This window comes from Solanum tuberosum, unplaced genomic scaffold (genome assembly GCF_000226075.1).
Source record: "Solanum tuberosum cultivar DM 1-3 516 R44 unplaced genomic scaffold, SolTub_3.0 scf00008, whole genome shotgun sequence".
Taxonomy (NCBI): domain Eukaryota; kingdom Viridiplantae; phylum Streptophyta; class Magnoliopsida; order Solanales; family Solanaceae; genus Solanum; species Solanum tuberosum.
The window spans coordinates 915,366-938,390 of record NW_006238934.1 but is presented as its reverse complement, the minus strand read 5'-3'; the positions used below and the strand labels follow the sequence as shown (position 1 = coordinate 938,390).

The 23,025-nt window shown below is 32.1% G+C and overlaps 4 protein-coding genes across 5 annotated transcripts; all 4 read right to left on the bottom strand.

Annotated features, from left to right (window-relative positions):
• Positions 1-2,847: 2,847 nt before the first annotated feature.
• Positions 2,848-5,061, bottom strand: LOC102581469 (dehydrodolichyl diphosphate synthase 2-like). Its single transcript, XM_006338927.2, has 3 exons — positions 4,474-5,061; positions 4,330-4,397; positions 2,848-3,588 (listed from the first exon to the last, which is right to left on the bottom strand). The coding sequence occupies exons 1-3, from the start codon at positions 4,897-4,899 to the stop codon at positions 3,141-3,143; spliced, it is 942 nt and encodes a 313-aa protein (XP_006338989.1). The 5' UTR covers positions 4,900-5,061; the 3' UTR covers positions 2,848-3,140.
• Positions 5,062-9,472: 4,411 nt separating this feature from the next.
• Positions 9,473-11,935, bottom strand: LOC102581796 (dehydrodolichyl diphosphate synthase 2-like). Its single transcript, XM_006338928.2, has 3 exons — positions 11,462-11,935; positions 11,314-11,381; positions 9,473-10,221 (listed from the first exon to the last, which is right to left on the bottom strand). The coding sequence occupies exons 1-3, from the start codon at positions 11,876-11,878 to the stop codon at positions 9,774-9,776; spliced, it is 933 nt and encodes a 310-aa protein (XP_006338990.1). The 5' UTR covers positions 11,879-11,935; the 3' UTR covers positions 9,473-9,773.
• Positions 11,936-15,295: 3,360 nt separating this feature from the next.
• Positions 15,296-17,557, bottom strand: LOC102581136 (dehydrodolichyl diphosphate synthase 2-like). 2 transcript variants are annotated; one of them, XM_015309331.1, is made up of 4 exons: positions 17,044-17,557; positions 16,885-16,952; positions 16,231-16,265; positions 15,296-16,143 (listed from the first exon to the last, which is right to left on the bottom strand). In XM_015309331.1, the coding sequence occupies exons 1-4, from the start codon at positions 17,455-17,457 to the stop codon at positions 15,818-15,820; spliced, it is 843 nt and encodes a 280-aa protein (XP_015164817.1). In that variant the 5' UTR covers positions 17,458-17,557; the 3' UTR covers positions 15,296-15,817. The 2 variants fall into 2 exon arrangements, with proteins under 2 accessions (XP_015164817.1, XP_006338988.1); XM_006338926.2 differs by having other exon boundaries at positions 15,296-16,265.
• Positions 17,558-17,969: 412 nt separating this feature from the next.
• LOC102580547 (protein N-methyltransferase NNT1) lies at positions 17,970-22,130 on the bottom strand. Its single transcript, XM_006338924.2, has 7 exons — positions 22,046-22,130; positions 21,883-21,944; positions 20,557-20,690; positions 19,142-19,287; positions 18,909-18,980; positions 18,660-18,761; positions 17,970-18,578 (listed from the first exon to the last, which is right to left on the bottom strand). The coding sequence occupies exons 1-7, from the start codon at positions 22,104-22,106 to the stop codon at positions 18,400-18,402; spliced, it is 756 nt and encodes a 251-aa protein (XP_006338986.1). The 5' UTR covers positions 22,107-22,130; the 3' UTR covers positions 17,970-18,399.
• Positions 22,131-23,025: the final 895 nt, after the last annotated feature.

Genomic DNA, 23,025 nt, shown 5'->3' with positions numbered 1-23,025 from the left:
CATTGTTAGTAGTGTAATTCTCAACTAAAAATTGTGTGAAATTACATCATCAGAGATTATTATTTTTTTGGTTAATTCTCAAAATTACAATTGTTGATGATTCTTTCCCGTGATTTTTATGAAATCAATGTGTTATATCAATTGTTGAAACATTTGAGTGTAGTTATTTTGGTTATCAGACGAACCTAACTATGCACCAACTATATCCTTTTTATGGTACTAATGCATTATTAACTTGATGCTGATACAATTTGTAATGACGAAAAATTTAAGGTAAGATATTTTTTTTTGGTCCATTTTTTTTTAATAATAAATGTTGCATATTTGAACACATTACAAATCAAATTGTTGGGATTAGGCTCCGTGCGCACTTTCTAGTATATTTCTACATGTGTGATGTGTTAATATGATATAATTGAGACCTTTTTTAATTGTCGAAATCATAATACTCTATTATACGAATATATATTAATCAAAGTTGAACAAACTATGATTGCCAATTTACCATACCATAGCATATCGAAACCGAACTTCAAAAATACCGAACCATACCAAATTAAATTGATATGATAAATATATAATAATTTAAAAATCAAATACCATTACGATTTCAAAACTTGCAGTACCGTACCATATCATATCATGCTCACACCTAAGAGAGAGCATTAATCAACTAAATTATAAAAAATAAAAAATAAAAAAGTCGTTCACTTAACTTTGATTTGGAGAAGGTAAGAGAAACAGGTGAGGTAATATTTTTAAAAATTAAAAAATAATTGTAATTTTTTAAAGTCACATCATATTACTTAATCCTTTTTATGCCACTCAATTTGTGTGAATATCCTTAATCTCATAAACAATGACAATGAAAGTAACAAGTTTGGTCCTTCAATTATAGCGTTATTTTGGTTTATAAATGATTTTGCAACTAATCTGTTTTTGAATTTTCACTAAGAAAAGCTTGCAGTTTCTTTATAATCAATAATTACGAAATATCTTAAACTTCTATCATTATTTTTTCATGGCGAATATCTTTTTGCAGCCTTCATCACTAATTGAAGCTAAATAACTTAATACTCTAATATCAAGTTTGATATAGGGAAGAGTTTTGGGTTGCATTATATTAATGAAATGAAGAAGTATTTCTTTTCTACTAATTAAATAGAAAAAAAAAAAGAGTACACAAAGATTGGAAAATATAATGTTGTATTTATTTTCAAATTCATTATTGTCTTGGCATGCAATTCCGTTATCGCTAAGGAATTTGCATGATTTATTTTTTTGTTAAGTTTTATGTAATTATCTCTAACATAATTTATAATATTAGTTTTAAATTTTTTGGTAAATATTGACAAAGCACCAAGCGCAACGTGTATGCTTGAGAAACTACTAGTTCATAGATAAAAGCAAATCCGAAGGTGCTTGAAAAACAAGGTGATCATTATTGCTTTCGTTATCAGCTTGATTATCAGTTTATAACTATTAAATTTGATAAAAAAAAGTACTATGTTTTATTTTATGTGAGGTAATTTGACTCGGCACATAGTGTAAGAAAGAAAAGAAGACTTTTAAAACTTGTGGTCTAAAAAGAATTATAGAAATTTCTATAACAAAAAATCCTTTCATTGAAATAAAATGTATTATACTTTTCGGGATTGACTAAAAAGAAAAGTAAGTTAATTTAAAGTGGGACAAAAAAACCTTTAGAAACAAGATGGCAAACCAAATGAAACATAAAATGAGTTGATAGATTGCATCTTGCTCAAAAGCAAACACTTACATATTTTAGAGTAATCGAAAGTCCTAGACAACCACAAATAAAAGTATGAAACTATAAGCCAAAGACATATGTACCAAATGCATAAATATAATTTATTTATTTATTATTGAGCTATCGGTTAACTCATTAAGAAAAAAATCTCGAACCGTTAAAAATTGATAACCCAATAATAAAAGAAAATCAAAATTGTTATCGAAATCACTAAATTAATAATTTATTATCGATAACTCAATAATTTTTTCTTTCAATTTAAATTATTGATTTCGATTCGAGTTTGAACAAAACCCTAATCCTAACCGATACAAAATTTGAAAGTCAAACAAGTGCAATGGAATTATCTGTTTAGTGCTTTAGAACAATAGAAAATAATCACTATCGCTTTCAACCAAGTTGTTGTTGCTGTTGCAAGAAGAAAACCTCGAATTTCTACGCAACGTACGTGTGGCTATTAAAAAAAATAGAAGTATAAGTTTAATATTATGCAAATTCAACAAATTTTCTATCGAACCCATTGCTCGTTACTAGATTCACAATTAATATAATACTATGCAAATTCAATAAATCTCCTAATACAAAACTAGAGCCTCTTATTTGTCCCAACCTATACCTAATAGTGTAGGTTGTAGCCCCGCCCCTACCTTTATGAGCGATTTAAGGGATTAAGGGGTCGTTTGGCAGAGTGTACTTTAAAAAATCATGCATGCCTTGATACATTTTTTCATGCTATGCATTAGTTAGACACTCTACTTTGTATTAAGGGAGTGTATTACAAATTTACATTAATTTAGCGAGTTTAACCTTTAGGTTCTTACCATTAACTCATTACACATTAGAAATTATGGATTCAAGATTAAATTGTTATAGAAATTTAGTGATTTTCACATAAATATCTTACTCCATGTCGAAACCCCAAAATGTTGGGATCAGTTGAGCCAGTTGACTATATGTCATCCGCTAGATATTTGATTTAATTACACAACATTATACTATGTTTGTGGAAAGAAGGTAAAGAAAAAAAAATACTCCCGGGCTCAATGCTTGGAAAAGGACGAAAAAATAACAAGGCATACGTGAAATCTGAACCATCAATTTCACTTATAGAGATGAACGCAATTACAAGACAATCGTGGAATTTAAACCACATAGGACACTTTGAGCTTGGATGCACCCATATACGTAAATTTGTATAAATATACATTTCTATATATGGTTTAGGGAAAGGAGCATGAGTTCACGTTCACATGAACCCATAGCCTCCACCTATATACGCCCTTACCTAAATATAACTATGTGTATTACTATGAATAATGTCTATATCCATTCTGTAACATACTCCGAACTTGTTTCACATAGCATGATGCTAGGAACTCTGTCCACCGTAGCGCCTCTGTCTTTGCTGAAAAGAAGATAAAGCCTCTAAAAATTCAGCTTCACCAAAATCAGGCCATTGTGAATGAGAAAAGAAGAGCTCAGTATAGGCCAACTGCCAGAGTAAGAAATTGCTAAGTCTAAGCTCCCCACTAGTCCTTATAAGTAAATCAGGACTTGGAAATTCAGTACATTTTGTTAGTAATTCCTGTTCTACTAGGAAACTATTAATGTCTTCGGGTTCGATAGTACCATCCTTAACTTTTTGAGCAATGGTTTGACAAGCTTGTACAACATCATACTGTCCACTATAGTTAATTGCAACGAGGATATGAAGTCGCGAGTTTGCTTTAGTAGTCATTACCGCTTTATCTATTAAATCCTGCAATGACTTGGGGAGCTTACTGGAGTCGCCAATTATAGATAATCGAATCCCTGCTCTGTATAAATCCAATGAAGAAGCATATAAAGGAACTCATTAGACTATACAGAGTCGATCATAAATTCATAATACCTCAAAGTTCAAGCTCTAAGAAGGAAAAGAGGAGAGGTTATGCAGATATGTGTATTTTGATTGTTCCACATTCTAGAAAGCATAAAACAAAAACGAAAAATGCTGCATTTGTTGTTAAGTAGTAGAATTTTACACCGGAAGCAAACGTATTACTTATGCAAGATTACACTAGTAATCCAAAGTTTTATACTGCAATTCAAACTTTGTATGAGTTATAATGCAGAAATGTATATTGGGATTAGTTCCCCTTATGCAGCCCCCTAGGGAGATCATTAACTAACACATTGTTAGTAGGTGTTGACAAGAGACGACCACGAAAAGAGGTGGCTTCATGAGGATTTAAAGTTTATGAGTTCTGAAGTCATAACTCTTTTGTTTACTCGGTTCGAGATAGATTATATACAAATAGATTTCTTAACACAAAAAAGATTTGAGTCAACTATTTAGTTCCATCTAACCAGTAAAAAGTTGGGTAAATCCGCCCTGGTTAGAGAAACATAACTCTTGAAAACTTCAGTTTGGTAATTTTAGTTTTCAGTTTTTTCAAAAATATAGTATCGCTACTTTTAAGTTCGATTTCAATATTTTGCGGTAAGATAAATCAATAGATATATAGTTTGTTCGATTGGCTAATGTATTATAATTCGATATCTACGTTACCATTTACCTGGCAAGATTTTCAACTTCATCTTTCAGTACTTTATCGAACAAGCCCATCAAAAGATCAACTTCCGCCTATAACATAAACAACACAAATCAATAACTGAGCCCTTAGAAGAAGAAGAAAAAAAGGGGACGTTATAGACTTTACTTCAGGACGGAACCAATTTTCAGAGGAAAAAGCAAATAGAGTAAGAGCCCTAATTCCCCAATTGTAGCTGAGTTTAACAAAGTTCCTAAGAGCTCGAATACCGGCTGCGTAACCTAACGCAACCGGTAATCCTCTCTTCTTTGCCCACCTTCTATTCCCATCCATTATCACTGCAATATGTTTCGGCATCAGTTCTCTCCTCAATTCTGGAGGCAACGACACTTCTTCTTCATTGATTGAACTCTTGTCCGTGACGATATAATTGTGGTCAATGTTGCTAGTGGCGTTGTTTTGAGCAGAGGCAAGTGGATGAATTGACAGTCTTTTTGTTAAATTGGGGAAAATTTGAGGGTTTGGTGATTTTGGTTGGGAGCAAAATTTAATGGGGGAAGGGAAGATTTGTTGGAGCTGAAGTGAAAACGCCATGTTTATGAAGGCAAAAGGAGCTCTTGCTCGCCAATTTATAGATTTGGAGGGAAACGAACGGCTGTGATGAACTCCTTTTGAATTTTCACTTGAGGAAAGCTTGCAATTTCTTCATAATAAAAAAATACGAAATATCTTAAACTTCTACCATTAATTTTTCATGGCGAATATATTTTGCAGCCTTTATAGTGATTGAACTTAACTAGCTAGAGGTCTCGAGAGTTCAAGTCTCTTTGGGTACGGATTTATTTTTGTTAGGGAGCACTTTATCTTTAACGTGGGATTTTTCGAATTTAAATATGAATATCGGACGTGAAAAAGAAACTCAATATTGTCTTGGCATGCAATTCTGTTATGGCTAAGGAATTTGCATGATTTTATTTTTTTGATTAATTTTTATGTAAATTATCTCTAACATAAAATATATAATTATAGTTTTAAAATTTTGGCAAATATTGACAAAGCACCAAGCGCAACTTGTATGCTTTAGAAACTAGTTGCCTGGATTGGTTTTGACCGATGATTTATGATTTTTGATTTGAAATTATATATTTAAAAGTATTTTCTTTAAAAATTATTTTAACTTTAAAATATTTATATAAGTGAATCCAAACCGACACAAAATTTGAAAATCAAACAAGTGCAATGGAATTATCTGTTTAGTGCTTTCAGAACAATAGAAAATAATCACTATTGCTTTCAACCAATTTGTTGTTGTCGTTGCAACAAGAAAACCTCCAAATTCTACGCAACGTACGTGTGGCTACTAATTAAAACAAAAAAATAATCCAAATTATACAATTTGAATTCGACAAGCAATTTAGGGTGTTCACACATTGAATTTTTAAAAAAAATCTCTATATATGTTCGACTTGATTTGATTTTGACTTTTAATTGATAAAATTTGAGTTTAATTTTATGCGAACAAAAAAAGATTGAATCGAATTAACTATATAAATATCTATTAAAAAATATAATTGCATATGTATGTATATTTTTATATAAAAATTTTAATGATACATATTTATTTTTTACACTCTCGTAGGATTGTTCAAAATCGAATCGAAATAATTAATTAAGCAAAAAAAAAAGTTATTAGTTTATTGGTAATGGGTAGGATTGTTCGAAATCGAATCAAATATTTCAAATTAAAATAGTTATTGGTTTATTGGTAATGGGTAATTTGTTCAGCGATTTTGCTAACAGTCTTGATTTTATCATCATCGGGTTATCGATTCTTAATGATTCAATTTTTTTTCTTAACGTGTTAACCGATAATCCTATTGTAAATCAGTAAATTATATTTATATCATTTTTTGGGTGTTTGGGGTGACTTGTTTTTGGTGACTTTTGACTTATAGGTTACTTTTTTATTATTTTGAAAGTGTTTGGATAACAAAAAACTACTTAAAAGTACTTTTTTAAAGCTGAAAAAATACAAAAAAAAAAAAAAAAAAAAAAGTTTCAACTTATGACTTTTAACTTATAAGTAATTTAAAAGAAGTCAACTCAAACACCCCCTTAGTATATAGAGCCAGTGACTTAGATTTTAGTTTCAAACTTTAAGTTCTAAAACTCTTGGTTATTCTATTAGATATCAGTGTTTACCTTTGAACAAGATGTAATCTGTCAACTCATGTATGTCTTTGATATATTTTTTCATTAGCTAACATTTGATTTTGTGTATTGAAGAATGTATTACAAATTTACATTAATATGATGTGTTTAGTGCTGGCAAAATGAGCTCATATTTTGATAACCCGTCCAATCCACCCATATTTTAATGGGTTGGGTGAGTGATTTTTTATATGGGTAAAATATGGGTTGATACCCATACTCAACCTATAAAAATATGGGTAAAATATGGATTAGCTAAATGGGTTAAGCTTCCAAGTTTTATTCATTTAAAATTCATGATATCACTAAAAATATTATAACTTATCTTCTTTTTTATGTCTTCTATAAAACTAATTATTCTTCTCTATAATTGAAAAGATGAAGTCTTTGGCCCTCCAAAAAAATATATATTTTAAATGTACATTTCTTTTTTAATTATAATTATATTTTTTATTTGTTTAATTTTATATTGGATAACATATAATAGTGTAAAATAAACAGATCATGTATTAGGATTGACATTGTTTAAAGTGCATTAAGCATGTTTTAGTCCTAAAATGCAAATATTCATTTACTTTGAAATTAAAAATATTTTCTCCTTGTTATTACATAAATTTATTTTATATTGAAAAGTTATAGGATTTTCTTTTTGACTTTTATGATATAATATCACTAAATAAAGTATTTTAACATTTTTCGTCTAAAAAAAAGACTACAATATTTTCTCCATCTTGAATTCTTAAGTAGAGTACTATTTTCTCATGAAAATATGGGTAAACTATTATTTTACCAAATCCATTTGTTACCCAATCCATTTTTACCCATATTATATATGGGCGGGTTGAAGTATTACCCATTTTATGTTGACCCGTTTTCAACCCGCCCAAATTTGACCTAACCCGTCCATTTGTCACCACTAGACGTGTTTAACCTTTGGGTTCTTCACATTAACTCATTACACATAAAGTGACCACTGAAGTTGTCCCGGATTTTCAAAAAGACACCTTAACTTTGCAACGTAACCGTCCTATTATCCCACTAAACAATTTTGAACATGTATTATTATATTATTTTTTTGATCAGCCCCAAATTTTAAGAAGCAAGTGTATTCACACACCAATCATTACATGACACGTGTTAATTTAATTTTTTTTTCATTTTAAGTTTTTTCTTTATTCTCTCTCTCTCTCTCTTACCTTTTGACTTATTTTAATTTTGATTTCATTTTAAATTTCACTTCATCTTCCACCTCCCGCTTTCAAGTGATCCATCCCTCCATTTTCTTTCTTTTTATTCACCTCTCACCCTCACCCCACCCCCCACGTCAAGTTGAACCCCACCCCATTTTTATTTTTATTTTTTTCTTCTTCTCCGGTCAAATTCTTTATAGAATTCATACTATTTTTAGACTTTATTGAATTATTGATGACAAAATTAATTATTTTTCTAAGAAAATTTAAATTTTTGAAGGTATCATCAACTACTCATTTTCATATAACTTCAAAATTAGAAATGATAATTTTAAAAGAATCAATGAATCCCGAAAATTGAAAGAACTTAATTGAAATCGGATAGAAAACTATATGATACTTCCTAATCATCTTGAAATCTAATGGGTTTATCAAATTGTTCGAAATGTAAGAAAATATTTGGATAAAGTTTTAAAATTAAAGAGAGTAAAATTAATAGTAGTAAAAAAAGGAATGTGAAAATGTGTAAAAATGGTGACATTGAAAGTGAGAAACTTCAATGGAAATGACAATAAATTTTTGAAAAAGAAAGAGAAAATAAAAAGGAAAAAAAGTTAAAATAATAAGAAAACAAGAAAATATATTTTATAATAAAATACTTATAAAAATAAAATTATATCAGTTACTTTAGGTTGATCACTCTCTTTGAGAGAGTGCACACTACTCCCTATGTTATGTAGACGAAAAATGATATAATAATATATGTTCAAAATTATTTAGTGGGGTAATAAGACGGTTGCAAAGTTAATGAGTCGTTTTGAAAATTCGGGACAACTTCAATAATGATTTTATGTCTTTTCTCCTAAAAATGTTGTAACTTCTCTTCCTTTTTACGTCTTCTATAAAACTAATTATTCTTTTCTATAATTGAAAAGATGAAGTCTTTGGCCCTCCAAAAAATATATATTTTAAATGTACATTTCTTTTCTTAATTATAATTATATTTTTTATTTGTTTAATTTTTATTTGATAAAACATATAATAGTGTAAAATAAACAATCATGTATTAGTATTGACATTGTTTAAAGTGCATTAAGCATGTTTTAGTCCTAAAATGCAAATATTCATTTACTTTGAAATTAAAAATATTTTCCCCTTGTTATTACATAAATTTATTTTATATTGAAAAGTTATAGGATTTTCTTTTTGACGTTTATGATATAATATAACTAAATAAAGTATTTTAACATTTTTCATCTAAAAAAAAAGACTAAAATATTTTCTCCATGTTGAATTTTTAAGTAGAGTATTATTTTCTCATGAAAATATGGGTAAATATGGGTAAACTAGTATTTTACCCAACCCATTTGTTACCCAATCTATTTTTACCCATATCAAATATGGACGGGTTGCAGTATTTCTCATTTTAGGTTAACCCGTTTTCAACCCTCTCAAATTTGACCCAACCCGCCCATTTGCCACCACTAGACGTGTTTAACCTTTGGGTTCTTCACATTAACTCATTACACATTTGAAATTATAAATTCAAGATAAAATTATTTTTACAAATTTTGTGATTTTCACATAAATATCTTACTCCATGTCGGAACCCAAAAATATTAGGATCAGTTGAGTCAGTTGACTACATGTGCACCAGTTTTTAATATAGATATTTGATTTAATTACACAATTTTACTATGCTTGTGGAAAGAAGGAAAAAGAAAAAAAAAAACTTCCGGGCTCAATTCTTGAAAAAGAAAGAAAAATAATAAAACATATTTGAACCGTCAATTTCACTTGTAGAGATGCACCCAATAACAAGACATGCCCGGGAACTTGAACCATATAGGACACTTTGAGCTTGGATGCACCCATATACTAAAGTAAATTTGTATAAATATACATTTCTATATATGGTTTAGGGAAAGGAGCATGAGTTCACGTTCACGTGAACCCATAGCCTCCACCTAAATACGCCCTTACCTAAATATAACTATGTGTATTACTATGAATAATGTCTATATACATTCTGTAACATACTCCGAACTTGTTTCACATAGCATGATGCTAGGAACTCTGTCCACCATAGCGCCTCTGTCTTTGCTGAAAAGAAGATAAAGCCTCTAAAAACTCAGCTTCACCAAAATCAGGCCATTGTGAATGAGAAAAGAAGAGTTCAGTATAGGCCAACTGCCAGAGTAAGAAATTGCTAAGTCTAAACTCCCCACTAGTCCTTATAAGTAAATCAGGACTTGGAAATTCAGTACATTTTGTTTGTAATTCCTGTTCTACTAGGAAACTATTAATGTCTTCGGGTTCGATATTGCCATCCTTAACTTTTTGAGCAATGGTTTGACAAGCTTGTACAACATCATGCTGTCCACTATAGTTTACTGCAACAATGAGGTGAAGTCGGGAGTTTGCTTTAGTAGTCATTACCGCTTTATCTATCAAGTCCTGCAATGACTTGGGGAGCTTACTGGAGTCTCCAATTATAGATATTCGAATCCCTGCTCTGTAGAAATCCAATAAAGCATATAAGGGAACTCCTTAGAGTATACAGAGTCAATCATAATACCTCAAAGTTGAAGCTCTAAGACAGAAAAGAGGAGAGGTTATGCAGAAATGTATATTTTGGCAGTGCACATAAGAATTGGTATTCAATGAAGTCGCAGTTATAAACATAATGAACCTCTTTATACAGAGTTGTCGATCAACCAGTCTTTAACACGTTAAGAATACATCCAGAGAGTAATTTCAGCTAATTAACAATCTTAGTAAATCGATTGCATTCGTTTTGAAATTTCAAGGAAAAACTCTGTAATTAAACATACTTCACTATCATATATACTATTATTACATATACTTTCAAAATATTACGTATTTTACCACTAATGAAGAGTTCCCTACGTATCTTTCATTTAGATATATGTATTTTTGCTACCAAAAACACAAAAATCGGAAGACAGGCGAGCGAGATTCATATGTATCCTAGCTACATGTGAATCACACTAGATACATGTATTTGGAGCGAGATGGGAGAGAGGCGAGGAGGCAAGTGAGATTTGTTATGTATCTCAAATACTTGGATACAATGTATCTGGAACAAATTACACCTAAAATTGACCTCATTGTTTTTGAGATACATGTATCCGAAGGCACTAAAATTTGATAAGATACATAATATTGCAAGCTAGACAACCTTAAACCCGCCCCACCTCACATAGCCTTAATTGCCATCCCTACATACAATAAGAATTACTAAGGGTATAGCTTCTTTATAAACCAAGTTGTGTATTAAGTGGTCATTTGGTTGACAGACTAGTTTATATAAAATTACAATACAATGATATGATGCAGCGAAATAATATGGAAAGTGCTAAATATGTGATCGAACTTTGAGAAAAGGTTCATCTATACCATCAGTTAAAAGTTTGATTTTTCTATATCATTTCCATTTGAGAAAAGACACATCTATACCATTATTTGTTAACGAAAAATAGTTCCGATTTAGCAAAACATTTTTTTACACTAGGTCAATTATAAGGAAAAAAAGCTCAAATATGTAATCGGAACTTTGAGATTTGATATCTACGTCACCATTTACCTGGCAAGATTTTCAAGTTCATCTTTCACTACTTTATCGAACAAGCCCATCAAAAGATCAACTTCCGCCTAGAACATAAACAACACACAAATCAATAACTGAACCCTTAGAAGAAGAAGAAGAAGAAAGGGGAAGTTATAAACTTTACTTCAGGACGGAACCAATTTTCAGAGGAAAAAGCAAATAGAGTAAGAGCCCTAATTCCCCAATTGTAGCTGAGCTTAACAAAGTTCCTAAGAGCTCGAATACCGGCTACGTAACCTAACGCAACCGGTAATCCTCTCTTCTTTGCCCACCTTCTATTCCCATCCAATATCACTGCAATATGTTTCGGCATCAATTCTCTCCTCAATTCTGGAGGCAACGAAACTTCCTCCGCCGAAGAATTAATTGAACTCTTGGCTGCTTCGATGTTGCTAGTGGCGTTGTTTTGAGCATAGGCAAGTGGATGAATTGACGGTTTTCTTGTTAAATTGGGAATAATTTGAGGGTTCGTTGATTTAGATTGGGAGCAAAATCTACTGGGAGAAAGGAACATTTGTTGGAGCTGAAGTGAGAACGCCATGTTTATGAAGGCAAAAATAAAGAACTCTACCTCGCCAATTTATAGATTTGGAGGGAGAATCGTGGTATATATCATACTATATAGAAAATTTTAATATTGTGATTTTAGTGGAAAACTAATTAGGGATAGAGGGAGTAATATTTGGTTGGCATATTATATATGTTTTATTTTATTTTGATATTCGGGGTATGGTATTTGTATTTAAAAAATAACATACTGAATATTATACTGAATTATATAGTTACATATTAGTATAAACTAAATGTTTACAAGCTATAACTTTGATTATTCTATTTTGATTGAAAATGTAATTGATTAACAAAAAGAGTTGTTTGTACTTTATTTTGAATATATATTTCTACATGGATAATGTGTTAGTATGATATAATTGAGAGTTTTTCTAATTGTTGAAGTCATAATACTTTATTATATGAGTATATATTAGTTGAAGTTGAACAAACTATGATTATCGATTGACCATACCATAGCATATTGAAACCAAATTCAAAATACTGAACCATACCAAATTAAATTGGTATGATAACGATATAATGTTTCAAAAACCAAATAGTATTACGGTTGCAAAACTTGCAATACCATTCCACATATCATGTCCACTCCTAAGAGAGAACATTAATCAACTGAATTATTAAAATTTCTTTCGTTTACGTACCTCAGACTTGGAGAAGGTAAGAGAAATAGGTAAGGTAATTTTTTGAAGTCACATAATATTTTTTAAAAATTAAAAAATAATTGTAATTTTTTAAAGTCACCTAATATTACTACTATTTATCCTTTTATGCCACTCAATTTTGGTAAATATTGACAAAGCACCACGCGCAACGTGTATGCTTTAGAAACTAGTTCATAGATAAAAGCAAATCCGAAGGTGCTTGAAAAACTTATCGGTTCGATTATCGATTTAATTATTAATATTTGATCGAAAAAATATTTTTTCTGTTCGACTCGGAGTTGAAGAAAGAAATGAAGACTTTAAAAATTTGTGGTCTAAAAGACATTATAGAAATGTGTGCGGACTATAAACCATTTCATTAGGGATAAAATTTACATATTAAAATTAGATGTTACTTAATATAGAAATTTGTTTTTCTTTTTGCAATTGACTAAAAAGGAAAGTAAGTTAATTTAAATTGGCACAAAGAAACCCTTAGAAACAAGATGACAAACCAAATAAAACATAACATGAGTTGATAGATTGTATCTTGCTCAAAAACAAATACTTACATATTCTAGAATAACCAAAAGTTCCAGACAGCCAGAAATAAAGTATGAAACTATATCCTAAGTCAAAGACTTATGTACCAAATGCATAAATATAATTTATTTATTTATTATATGGCTATCGGTTAACTCATTAAAAAACAATCTCAAAATGCTAAGAATTGATAACTCAAGAATAAAAGAAAATCAAAATTATTATCGAAATCACTAAATCAATAATTTATCGATAAATCAATAACTGTTATTATTAATTTGAATTATTGATTCCGTTTCGAGTTTGAACAACCCTAATCCAAACCGACACAAAATTTGAAAGTCAAACAAGTGCAATGGAATTATATGTTTAGTGCTTTCAGAACAATAGAAAATAATCACTATCGCTTTCAACCAAGTTGTTGTTGCTGTTGCAAGAAGAAAACCTCGAATTTCTACGCAACATACGTGTGGCTATTAAAAAAATAGAAGTATAAAACAAAAATAAATTAATCCAAATTATACAATTTGAATTCTACAAGCAATTTAGGGTGGTCATACATAATCGAAAAATTGAATAAATCGAATAAAAAAATCTTTACTAGTTCGATTTGATTTGATTTTGATTTTTAATTTTAAAATTTGTGTTTAATATTAAGCAAACAAAATGGAACCAAAATAAATATTTCTTGTAGGCCTGTTCAAAATTAAATCGAAATAAAAATTTCAAACAAAAAAATTTATTGGTTTATTGGTAATGGATAATTTGTTTAGCGGTTTGCTAACCGTTTTGATTTTTTTATTATGGAGTTATCGGTTCTTAATGATTTGAGGTTTTTTCTTAACGTGTTAACCGATAACCCGATAGTAAATCAATAAATTATATTTATATCATTTAGTATATAAAAGTCCTTGACCTAGGTTTTAGTTTCAAACTTTCATTTCTAACTGTCTCAACTCTCGATTATTCTACAAGGTGTCAATGTTTGTCGTTGAGGAAGATGTAATCTGTCAACTCATGTATATGATTCATTTGTTTGTCAATTTGTTTCTAAGTGATTTTCAATGATTTTTTTGTGCGTGAAATATTAACAATTAAATTGGTAATTAAATCACTAACGATCAATAACAGATAAATTAATATTTGAATAATTCTATAACAATTTAACTTTCTGTAATTTTGATATCCGATAAGTCGAACAAATAAACCTAAATCAATCAATACATAACCCCACACCCTTGGTTCATAATCTATGGGTATGTCTTTATAGTTTGTTTGCAACAAATTTTAAACATATGGAAAATAAATCAATCATACAAATAAAATTGAAGAAACATATATAGTATTTTATTGATAATAGTGCGGGTACAATTTTGCTCCTCCCTTGATTCTCCTCTCATAAGATTTATCCATGATTCGAGGGCCGTTAGTGGCGTATTTCTCGAACTAAGATGATTTAGATTTGACTTCTATATGAATATTTTATGAATTTGCGGAATATTCAAAATGTTTTTTTCAAAGGAATATAGTACCCTTTTATATAGGCATAAGCTAGGATTTAGGGTTAGAAGATCCTCCAAGAATTCTAACATGAATCAAATATATCCGTAGGATCTCAACTAGAATTGAACACTTCTTTAAGAATCCCACAAATTTTCAATGTCTACAATAGTAATCCAATTATTTATCTTTTTACTTCCTAATTTGATTTGTAGCCTTTAATTGAAAATTCGAAGAAAGATTTCATGTTCAAAATAACTTATTTTTGAAACTTTTAATTATTTAACATTTTTTAATTTAATATCCGCGAAACATCAAGGTAAATCAAGAACACTTAATTTTTTACTAAAAATAGTAATAATTCATTATAAGAAATAGAGTATTATAAATTTTCTTGAAATAGCTAAATTCTTAAAACAATGCTTACAATTTTATCGAATAGGCTACATATATAACTTGATTACATGTATAATTTCTCCTTTGCTTAGTAATTGATTAGGTAATGACGTAATGCTATACTGGAATATGGTCAATTCCAATATGTACTTGAAAGCCTGTCACATACTATTAAAAGAAAAAATAATAAATTCCAATGCATAAAAACTCGATTTAATTGGTTTGGTTTGATTTGATTTCCTTTTTAAGGAAAATTTTTCCAAATCGAACCATCGTTAAAATAGATGCACCATGACATGTATCACTTGCTCAAACTATGACATTAAATGCATCATCTTTCAGCAAGTAGAGGAAATGTAAAAGGAAATAAGACATAAACACACAAAAAAAGAAAAGATATCAACAACGTGAAGACTGCAATCTCGACTTAGAATAATCAAACGGTCATCACGAGTCACTTATCTTCCCTCATTTCTAGTCTATACCAGTTGTTTGTGACCATCGCAGATGCTTCGTGGTCAGGTGTCTGAGATACCGTATTTACCTCCTTAGCAACAAGTCATCGATCTTGCCTCATGTGCTTGTTGGAGACGAGGCAGAGCGAGCTCTAATTGGCTACTATATGATATGTCTCACGGCGGTCCATTTGCAGGATCATGAGACAAGTGTAACCCAAATCCGTGCGCTGCACCTGTGTTGGATCCTCCAAAAAGGATCAGAGCAACATAGCTCAAGTACCTCAAACTTGTTTCTCATAAGAACTGACCTTCAATGATCTCTAAGGTTTTCTCAGCCTCACAATTAATCCAAAAGTTCATGGCATAAAGCTAGGAGCTCTGTCTACCGTAGCGCCTCTGCCTTTGTTGAAATGAAGACAAAGCCTCCATGAATTCCGCTTCTCCAAAATCAGGCCAATGTGAATGTGAAAAGAACAGTTCAGCATAAGCCAACTGCCAGAGTAAGAAATTGCTAAGCCTTAGCTCCCCACTAGTCCTTATAAGCAAATCAGGACAAGGGAAATCGATACAGTTTGTTTGTAATTCCTGCTCTATTAGGAAACTATTAATGTCCTTGGTTTCGATAATGCCATCCTTCACTTTTTGAGCGATGGTTTGACAAGCTTGTACAACATCATGCTGTCCACTATAGTTAACTGCAACAACAAGGTGAAGTCGTGAATTTTGCTTAGTAGTCTTTACAGCTTTATCTATTAAGTCCTGCAATGACTTGGGGAGCTTACTGGAGTCACCAATTATAGATATTTGAATCCCTGCTCTGTAGAAATCCAATAAAGTATATAAGGGAACTCCTTAGACTATACAGAGTCGATCATAATATCTCAAAGTTAAAGCTTTAAGAAGAAAAAGAGGAGAGGTTATGCAAATATGTATATTTTGGCAGTGCAAATCAGAATTGGTACAAATGAACTTGCAGTATAAACATAATGAACCACTAAAGCCATATCCTTATAAACAGCGCTTTCTGTACTAAGTGGTCATTTGGTTGATGAACTAGTTATACAATATTACACAAAACAATGATGCTATGCAATGGAACAATAATACAGAGATTGTTCGGCAGTGAAAAGTAATATGGAGATTATTATATTGGAATTGTCTACCTTAAGAGCATTTTTGTCTTCAGATACAATTTTTCTCGATATTACTATTATATTTCTTCCACGCATAAAACAAAAAACACTACATTCGTTACATAGATATAGAATACCGGAACCAAACATATTAGTTATGCAAGATTACACTAGCAATCAAAACAACCACGAACCGATATAGAACTAACAAACACATTGTTCATGAGTGTTGACAAAAATACAAACATTTAGAGAACAGAGTCTATTCAGAATTTGAAGTTTACGGATTCTAGAGTCATTTACCTGGCAAAATTTTCAAGTTCACCATTCAGTGCTCTTTCGAATAAGCTCATCAAAATATCAACTTCCACCTATAACATACGCAACAAAAAAAAAAGATCAACAACAGCAAACACAAACAAATTACACAACACTTAATAAAAGGGAACTTATAGACTTTACTTTAGGACGTAACCAATTATCAGAGGAAAATGCAAACAAAGTAAGAACCCTAATTCCCCAATTTCCACACAGCTCAATAATATTCCTAACAGCTCGAATACCCGCTTCATAACCTAAGGCAACGGGCAATCCTCTCATTTTAGCCCACCTTCTATTCCCGTCCATTATCACCGCAACATGCTTCGGCATCAGTTCTCGCCTGAGCTGTGGAGGTAGAAGTACTTCCTCAGCTGAACCGTCAATGGCGGCGACACCAGTACTGTCAATGTTGCTAATGGCGGCGTTCTGAGCAACGGCGAGTGGATGAATCGACGGTAATTTGAGTGAGATTAGAGGATTAGTTATTGATTTTGGTTGGGAGCAAAATCTAGTGTGCGAAAGGAAGATTTGATGGAGCTGGAGTGAGAACGCCATTTTTTGTAAAGGGAAAAAGGCTCCTTGTGTCAATTTTTCAGATTTGACTTTGGAGGGAGATGACTTTCAACTTCCAAAAAACTTGTATGGTTGATACTAAACCAACGGCTGTGAGAAAAGGATAACATGACAAAATTGGTGTCATTTATATAGAGGTAGGTCAAAAGTAAAAGTATTACTTGACACGAATTTAGCGTTGTTTATTATAAATTCCTTTTTTTTTATAGTTCCTTTGACGTCTAATAAACAAAATTTGTTTAAAAAACAAAAGCCGAGATACCAAGATAAGTTATCTCAAAATCAGCTGTTGAAGTTTTATTTGTGAAATTTAGAACTTCGTAATAGTTGTTATTCTTCAATTACATGGGAAAAAAATTATTTTGTGTTTTTTGGGGATTTTTATCCTTTCTGTTCAAACGATTCGCAAGGGATAGTCCCTTTTAGTTAATGTGATTTGAGCTGCTTCCAAGTTAAAAACCCTGAGAATATGAGATCTGAAAAGGTCATTTTACTCTATTCAATGAGATAATTTCCATAAAAATAATGCTGCTGAATGAATATGAAAAAATCTGCTTAAAAGATACACTCTAGGATAAACACTACTTCTCAAAACTAATATCCTAAAAATATCGAATGAGACATTACCAGGCTAACTGTTACATTTCATCATGGGACTTTCCTCTACATGTAGGTAGCTTCATGTGTCTCGAAAAGAAAAGAAAAGAAAATAATCATCGTACACCATCCATTCGGGTACTTCGATTAACATTAAGAACTCTTCATACCGGAGGAGCATTAACGAGGAGTATTGCAGAACATGTACGAGCCCCATCTACTGGAAGAATAACACATGAAGATACAGCAAAGGACACTAGACCCTATGCCCTCGCGGTAGAGGTAGCCAGCACAAAGTTAAACCTCAGTTCCATAAGCTCGTAAAGTTCACTCAACGTATTCAATGGCACTGGTTTCTTTGGGTTTAATGCAATACACACGAGATCCCAAATGGTTTACTTCAAGACCAGCCTTTTCACATCCTGTGAAAAAGAGTGATTCGTCTTCTTTCCCTATCCTGCGCCTCCAGCTCATTAAGAAAGCTGGCCGAGGCAAAGGACATGTATCTGAGCCATAAGTTTTGATAGACCGGTTAATTAGTGATGTCTAAGATTAATAGGTAAGCTTTACAAAAAGTATATACTGACCTTTTTCTTCACTAGTTCCAGAACCTGTTTCATTAACTTTTGGCTTGTAGGATTTCAATAGAAAGCATAGCGTCTTTACCAAGTTCTCATATTGTTTCACATCTGCAAGTAGCAAATGAACAAGAAAAAATGAGAATTAAGGGGAAAGTTCGAGGATACGCACAAGAATTACAAGCTGACACATACAAGATAATAGCAAGGGATAGGATCATAGGAAGGATCATAGAGAGCCTGAGGCGAACTACTTACATAGTAAGATATCACTTGCAATGATGAGGTCCCAGTCAGGATCAGCTACTGGAAACACATCTCCCCATGAATCTGAGAGCAATGCCAATTTATTTTCGAAAGTTACGAAAGCATAACTTGTATATCAAAACAGAAGTTAATTGTTCATGGTTTATAGTTTTTTTCCCAGAGAGAATTTGCATCGTGGTGATAAAAGATGTAAAGGAATAAACTTCATGGAGAAAAGAACTAACGCCTTATGTGAGGAAGGGCAGGTGAAACGCCATTCGCCTGGCAATTATGTGCTATGTTCTCTTCAATATCAGGATCATCATAGTCCGACGTTGTAATATCAAGTTGATATGATTTGCTCAAGAAGATAGCCAAAGCTCCAGTTCCACTGTGACAAACTCAAAAGGTAGCACGAGGACCACCATGTTCAAGCCATAAAGGGAAGGAAGCAGAAAGAGGAAGGAAAAGACACCAGTTGATGTTTATAACTTAATGTTATTCTTATCTTCCACTTTCCTCTTTTCACATTAGATACGCATGAGAGCCAAGAGGACAGAAACAAATGCAAATAAAATAGAACTCTTTCAGTCGATAGCATGACAGATACAAATGAGATTGCCAACTGAACAACAAAAGAGAATGAAAAATGATAAAATATTAATGAAGGTCAAACACCTCAGTCCTCACATTGACAAACTTCACAAATCAGAACTATAGATCACCTCTAAAACGTTCTTCGACCAAAGCAGTGACTGCTAAAAAATGTACATTTTATTCAATTCACCAACTGAATTTTTTTCACGCTGGGATCCTGCTTCATCTTCGATTTTGCTATTGAAGATAGAGATACATACATATATATATAGAGAGAGAGATCTCCATGGGAGGGGTACAGTTTAGATATATGCCAGGGTTTCAGACAAAAAGGAAATAAAATTTTGATCTGAATCCCATCCCTCAACCAATTTTTTGGAAATATATATATATATTTTTTAATATATATATATATATATGGCGCTCACTATTCTCTTAGTATCAAGAAGTGTTTTTTTTTTTCTGTAAATCCAACCTCATCAATTTTTACCTGATGAGTTTTTTGGTGTGAATACCGAAAAAAGAAGTGCTTTTATTAATGTTCCCTATTACGTTGCAGAGCTTAGCAGTATAATTGAAAGGGTATTAGTTGGAACAGCATCGTGCAAACATTGGCCTCAGATGAAAATATAGTCACTGAAAATTGCTAATATGGCAGTCATTAACAAGAAACATTATTTGATATTGAAAAGGAGGTTTTTTTTTTTTTTTTTTGATAACCGAGAAATCCATCTGTGACCCTCCCTTTGGACCCCTCCCTTTAGACCAATCACAGCCTTCTAAACTCGGTGGATAATGGGCCCGCCCCTCTACCCTTCTCCACTTAAATACCAAGCTTCACTTTGCATGGTGTGGAGCTTGAAAAGGAAGTTTGTTTCTTACGTTTATAACAAACATTTAAACAGAATAGCAGCAAGGTTCACTTGCACCATGAACTTTGAAGCAAAGTTCTACACAGATTGTGCAATGGGCACATGCTAAGACCATTTAGCAGAGAAAATACTGAAGAAGGTCCAACCTTTTAGGATGAGAGAACAACATATTAAATGCTTTAAGGTATTACCTGCCTAGCTCAATTATGCGACTCCCGCTTAACCAGGATGTATGTTGCGCAATCCATTCCGCAAATGCAAATGTCCCAGGCCAAAGTAAATTAGCATTCATCTGGTGAAAAGAAAATTCTTGGATGAGCAACTCCTGTGGACAAACCAAAGTGTATTAGTTTCCATGCTGAGCAAAGCAATAAACAACATACACAGAACTCACATATCTCTCACACACATTTACTTTGGCAAAAATACAAGGAAGCAGCAGCATTGTGATAAATCCTGAAACATGATTTGATCCCCTATTAACTTCTGACAAGTGAAGATTTGGTCAATAAACTGAATGCTGATATATAACAATCTCAAGCTATTTATTTAGTTGGAAGATGGTATTATTGTGCAGGAAAATAAAATCCAAGCCGATTAAGCCCAAACATCCACCCACAAGATAAGACAACGAGAAAGGAAAATTTTCCAGGTAATCGTCCAAGTGAACTATAGATAATTTGGAAAGATTCATTAGATCATTACATTGCAACTTGCAACCACGATGTTTCTTTTAAACCAACAAGATTTGATAAGCAGCAAGCAACTTAAAATTCTCCAGTAAAAACAAAAAGAGCACATCTCATGTCCTTAAATATAAACATAGTAAAAGATAACAACATGAAATCAGTGAGTGAATGAATGTACAAACATCAATCTTCACCTAAGACCAAGGGGAAAAGCGACCTCACGGTTCAAATCCTATCACAGAGATCTTTCCTTCTCAATTAAAGGAACTGTTTTTCTGATTTATGAAGTTTATCAACTAAGGGGTCGTTTGGTTGGGAACAAGTTATCCTTATTCTGGGGTTAGTTGTCTTGGGATAACTTATCCCACCATGTATATGGGATAATTTATCTCATCACTATGATATAAATGGTGGGATAAGTTATCCCAAACATGGCAACCAAACAACATACAAAAATCTCATCACTATTTATTTTTATCCCTCACACCAAACGACTCCTAAAGGTACTATCTTTCCTTCTCAAAATAGTAACAAGACTCGTGAAATGGGTTGAGCGACCTATCATCTGTTGTTCTAGCCTTGGTGGACAGAAGTACCTAATACTTATTATTGGTGGGAGGTTAATCGAGGTTCACACAAGTTGGCCCGGCCACCACAGTTATCGAAAAAGAAAAAATTATACCAACTGCCATTTACACATATACAAAAGATCTGGCGTCTAAAAATCTTAATACTCATTTACTTTTAGCTCTTGAATTTTAATGGTAATAATCAATAACTACTACAAAATTGCTAGGAACCCAAAATACAGAATCTAATTGAACTCACCATTTCAGGGAACTGGTGCCTCCTCTCCACAAAATTTTGCCGAGCCTCCGTGTTCTCTTCATCTGCAGCCAAAAAAAAAAACTTTAACGAGTGTAACATGAATGCATTACGAAAATCATATATGAATATTGTTAGAATTATTTTATTTTTTAAAAAAGTGTACCGGAGGAGTTGCTATCACTGCCGCCGAACAAGGAAGAAGGAGAAAACAGAGCAGTATCCATTACTGTAATTGGAAAATTTGGGGAAAGAGGAAGACTTGATTTTTAATCAATTTTATTAATATCAAACCTGGCCCTATATGTTATGTAAATTACAATTTACCCCTCATTTCTTTTAGGAAAAATTGTATATAATAGCAAACTATTAATTCAAATTAAATGATATAAATATAGTTTGATTTAATTGTACCTCATAGCAAACTGTTGTTATTTCACCTCTCTCCTGGTGAATCTCGCTCGCCACTCTCCCAGATCTCACTCGCCACTCTCCCAAATCTCGCTCTCTCACTCGCCTCTCTCACTTTATACAAAAAACGCAAATTGTATAAAATGCGTTTGTGTTTGTATAAAGCGAGAAAAAATTGTATATATACATATACTTTCGTTCTCCTCTCTCCCCTCTCCTAGATCTCGCTTGCCACTCTCCCAGATCTCGCTCTCTCACTCGCCTCTCTCACTTTATACAAAAAACGCAAATTGTATAAAATGCGTTTGTGTTTGTATAAAGCGAGAAAAAATTGTATATATACATATACTTTCGTTCTCCTCTCTCCCCTCTCCTAGATCTCGCTTGCCACTCTCCCAGATCTCGCTCTCTCACTCGCCTCTCTCACTTTATACAAAACTCAAATTGTTATAAAATGCGTGAAAATTGTAATATATATATTTTCGTTCCCCTCTCCCAGATCTCGCTCGCCACTCTCCCAGATCTCACTCGCCACTCTCCTAGATCTCACTCGCCACTCTCCCAAATCTCGCTCGCTCACTCGCCTCTCTCACTTTATACAATTGATCTTTTTGTATATGTATACCAAAACAGATTATACAACTGCTTTCTTTTGTATATGTATAGCGAAATATACATATTTATGTTTGCTATGAAGCGCAATTATGCAAACTTTGTTATAGCATACAAATATGA

Coding starts and splice junctions, on each gene's coding strand:
- LOC102581469 (XM_006338927.2), bottom strand. CDS start 4,899: ATGGCGTTTTCACTTCAGCTCCAACAAATCTTCCCTTCCCCCATTAAA. Junction 4,398..4,473: donor AAAATTGGTTCCGTCCTGAA/GTAAAGTCTATA, acceptor TTTATGTTATAG/GCGGAAGTTGATCTTTTGAT. Junction 3,589..4,329: donor GAAGTTGAAAATCTTGCCAG/GTAAATGGTAAC, acceptor GGATTTATACAG/AGCAGGGATTCGATTATCTA.
- LOC102581136 (XM_006338926.2), bottom strand. CDS start 17,457: ATGGCGTTCTCACTCCAGCTCCATCAAATCTTCCTTTCGCACACTAGA. Junction 16,953..17,043: donor ATAATTGGTTACGTCCTAAA/GTAAAGTCTATA, acceptor CGTATGTTATAG/GTGGAAGTTGATATTTTGAT. Junction 16,266..16,884: donor GAACTTGAAAATTTTGCCAG/GTAAATGACTCT, acceptor GGATTTCTACAG/AGCAGGGATTCAAATATCTA.
- LOC102581796 (XM_006338928.2), bottom strand. CDS start 11,878: ATGGCGTTCTCACTTCAGCTCCAACAAATGTTCCTTTCTCCCAGTAGA. Junction 11,382..11,461: donor AAAATTGGTTCCGTCCTGAA/GTAAAGTTTATA, acceptor TTTATGTTCTAG/GCGGAAGTTGATCTTTTGAT. Junction 10,222..11,313: donor GAACTTGAAAATCTTGCCAG/GTAAATGGTGAC, acceptor GGATTTCTACAG/AGCAGGGATTCGAATATCTA.
- LOC102580547 (XM_006338924.2), bottom strand. CDS start 22,106: ATGGATACTGCTCTGTTTTCTCCTTCTTCCTTGTTCGGCGGCAGTGAT. Junction 21,945..22,045: donor CAGTGATAGCAACTCCTCCG/GTACACTTTTTT, acceptor TTTTGGCTGCAG/ATGAAGAGAACACGGAGGCT. Junction 18,579..18,659: donor TGGAACTAGTGAAGAAAAAG/GTCAGTATATAC, acceptor CTTATGGCTCAG/ATACATGTCCTTTGCCTCGG.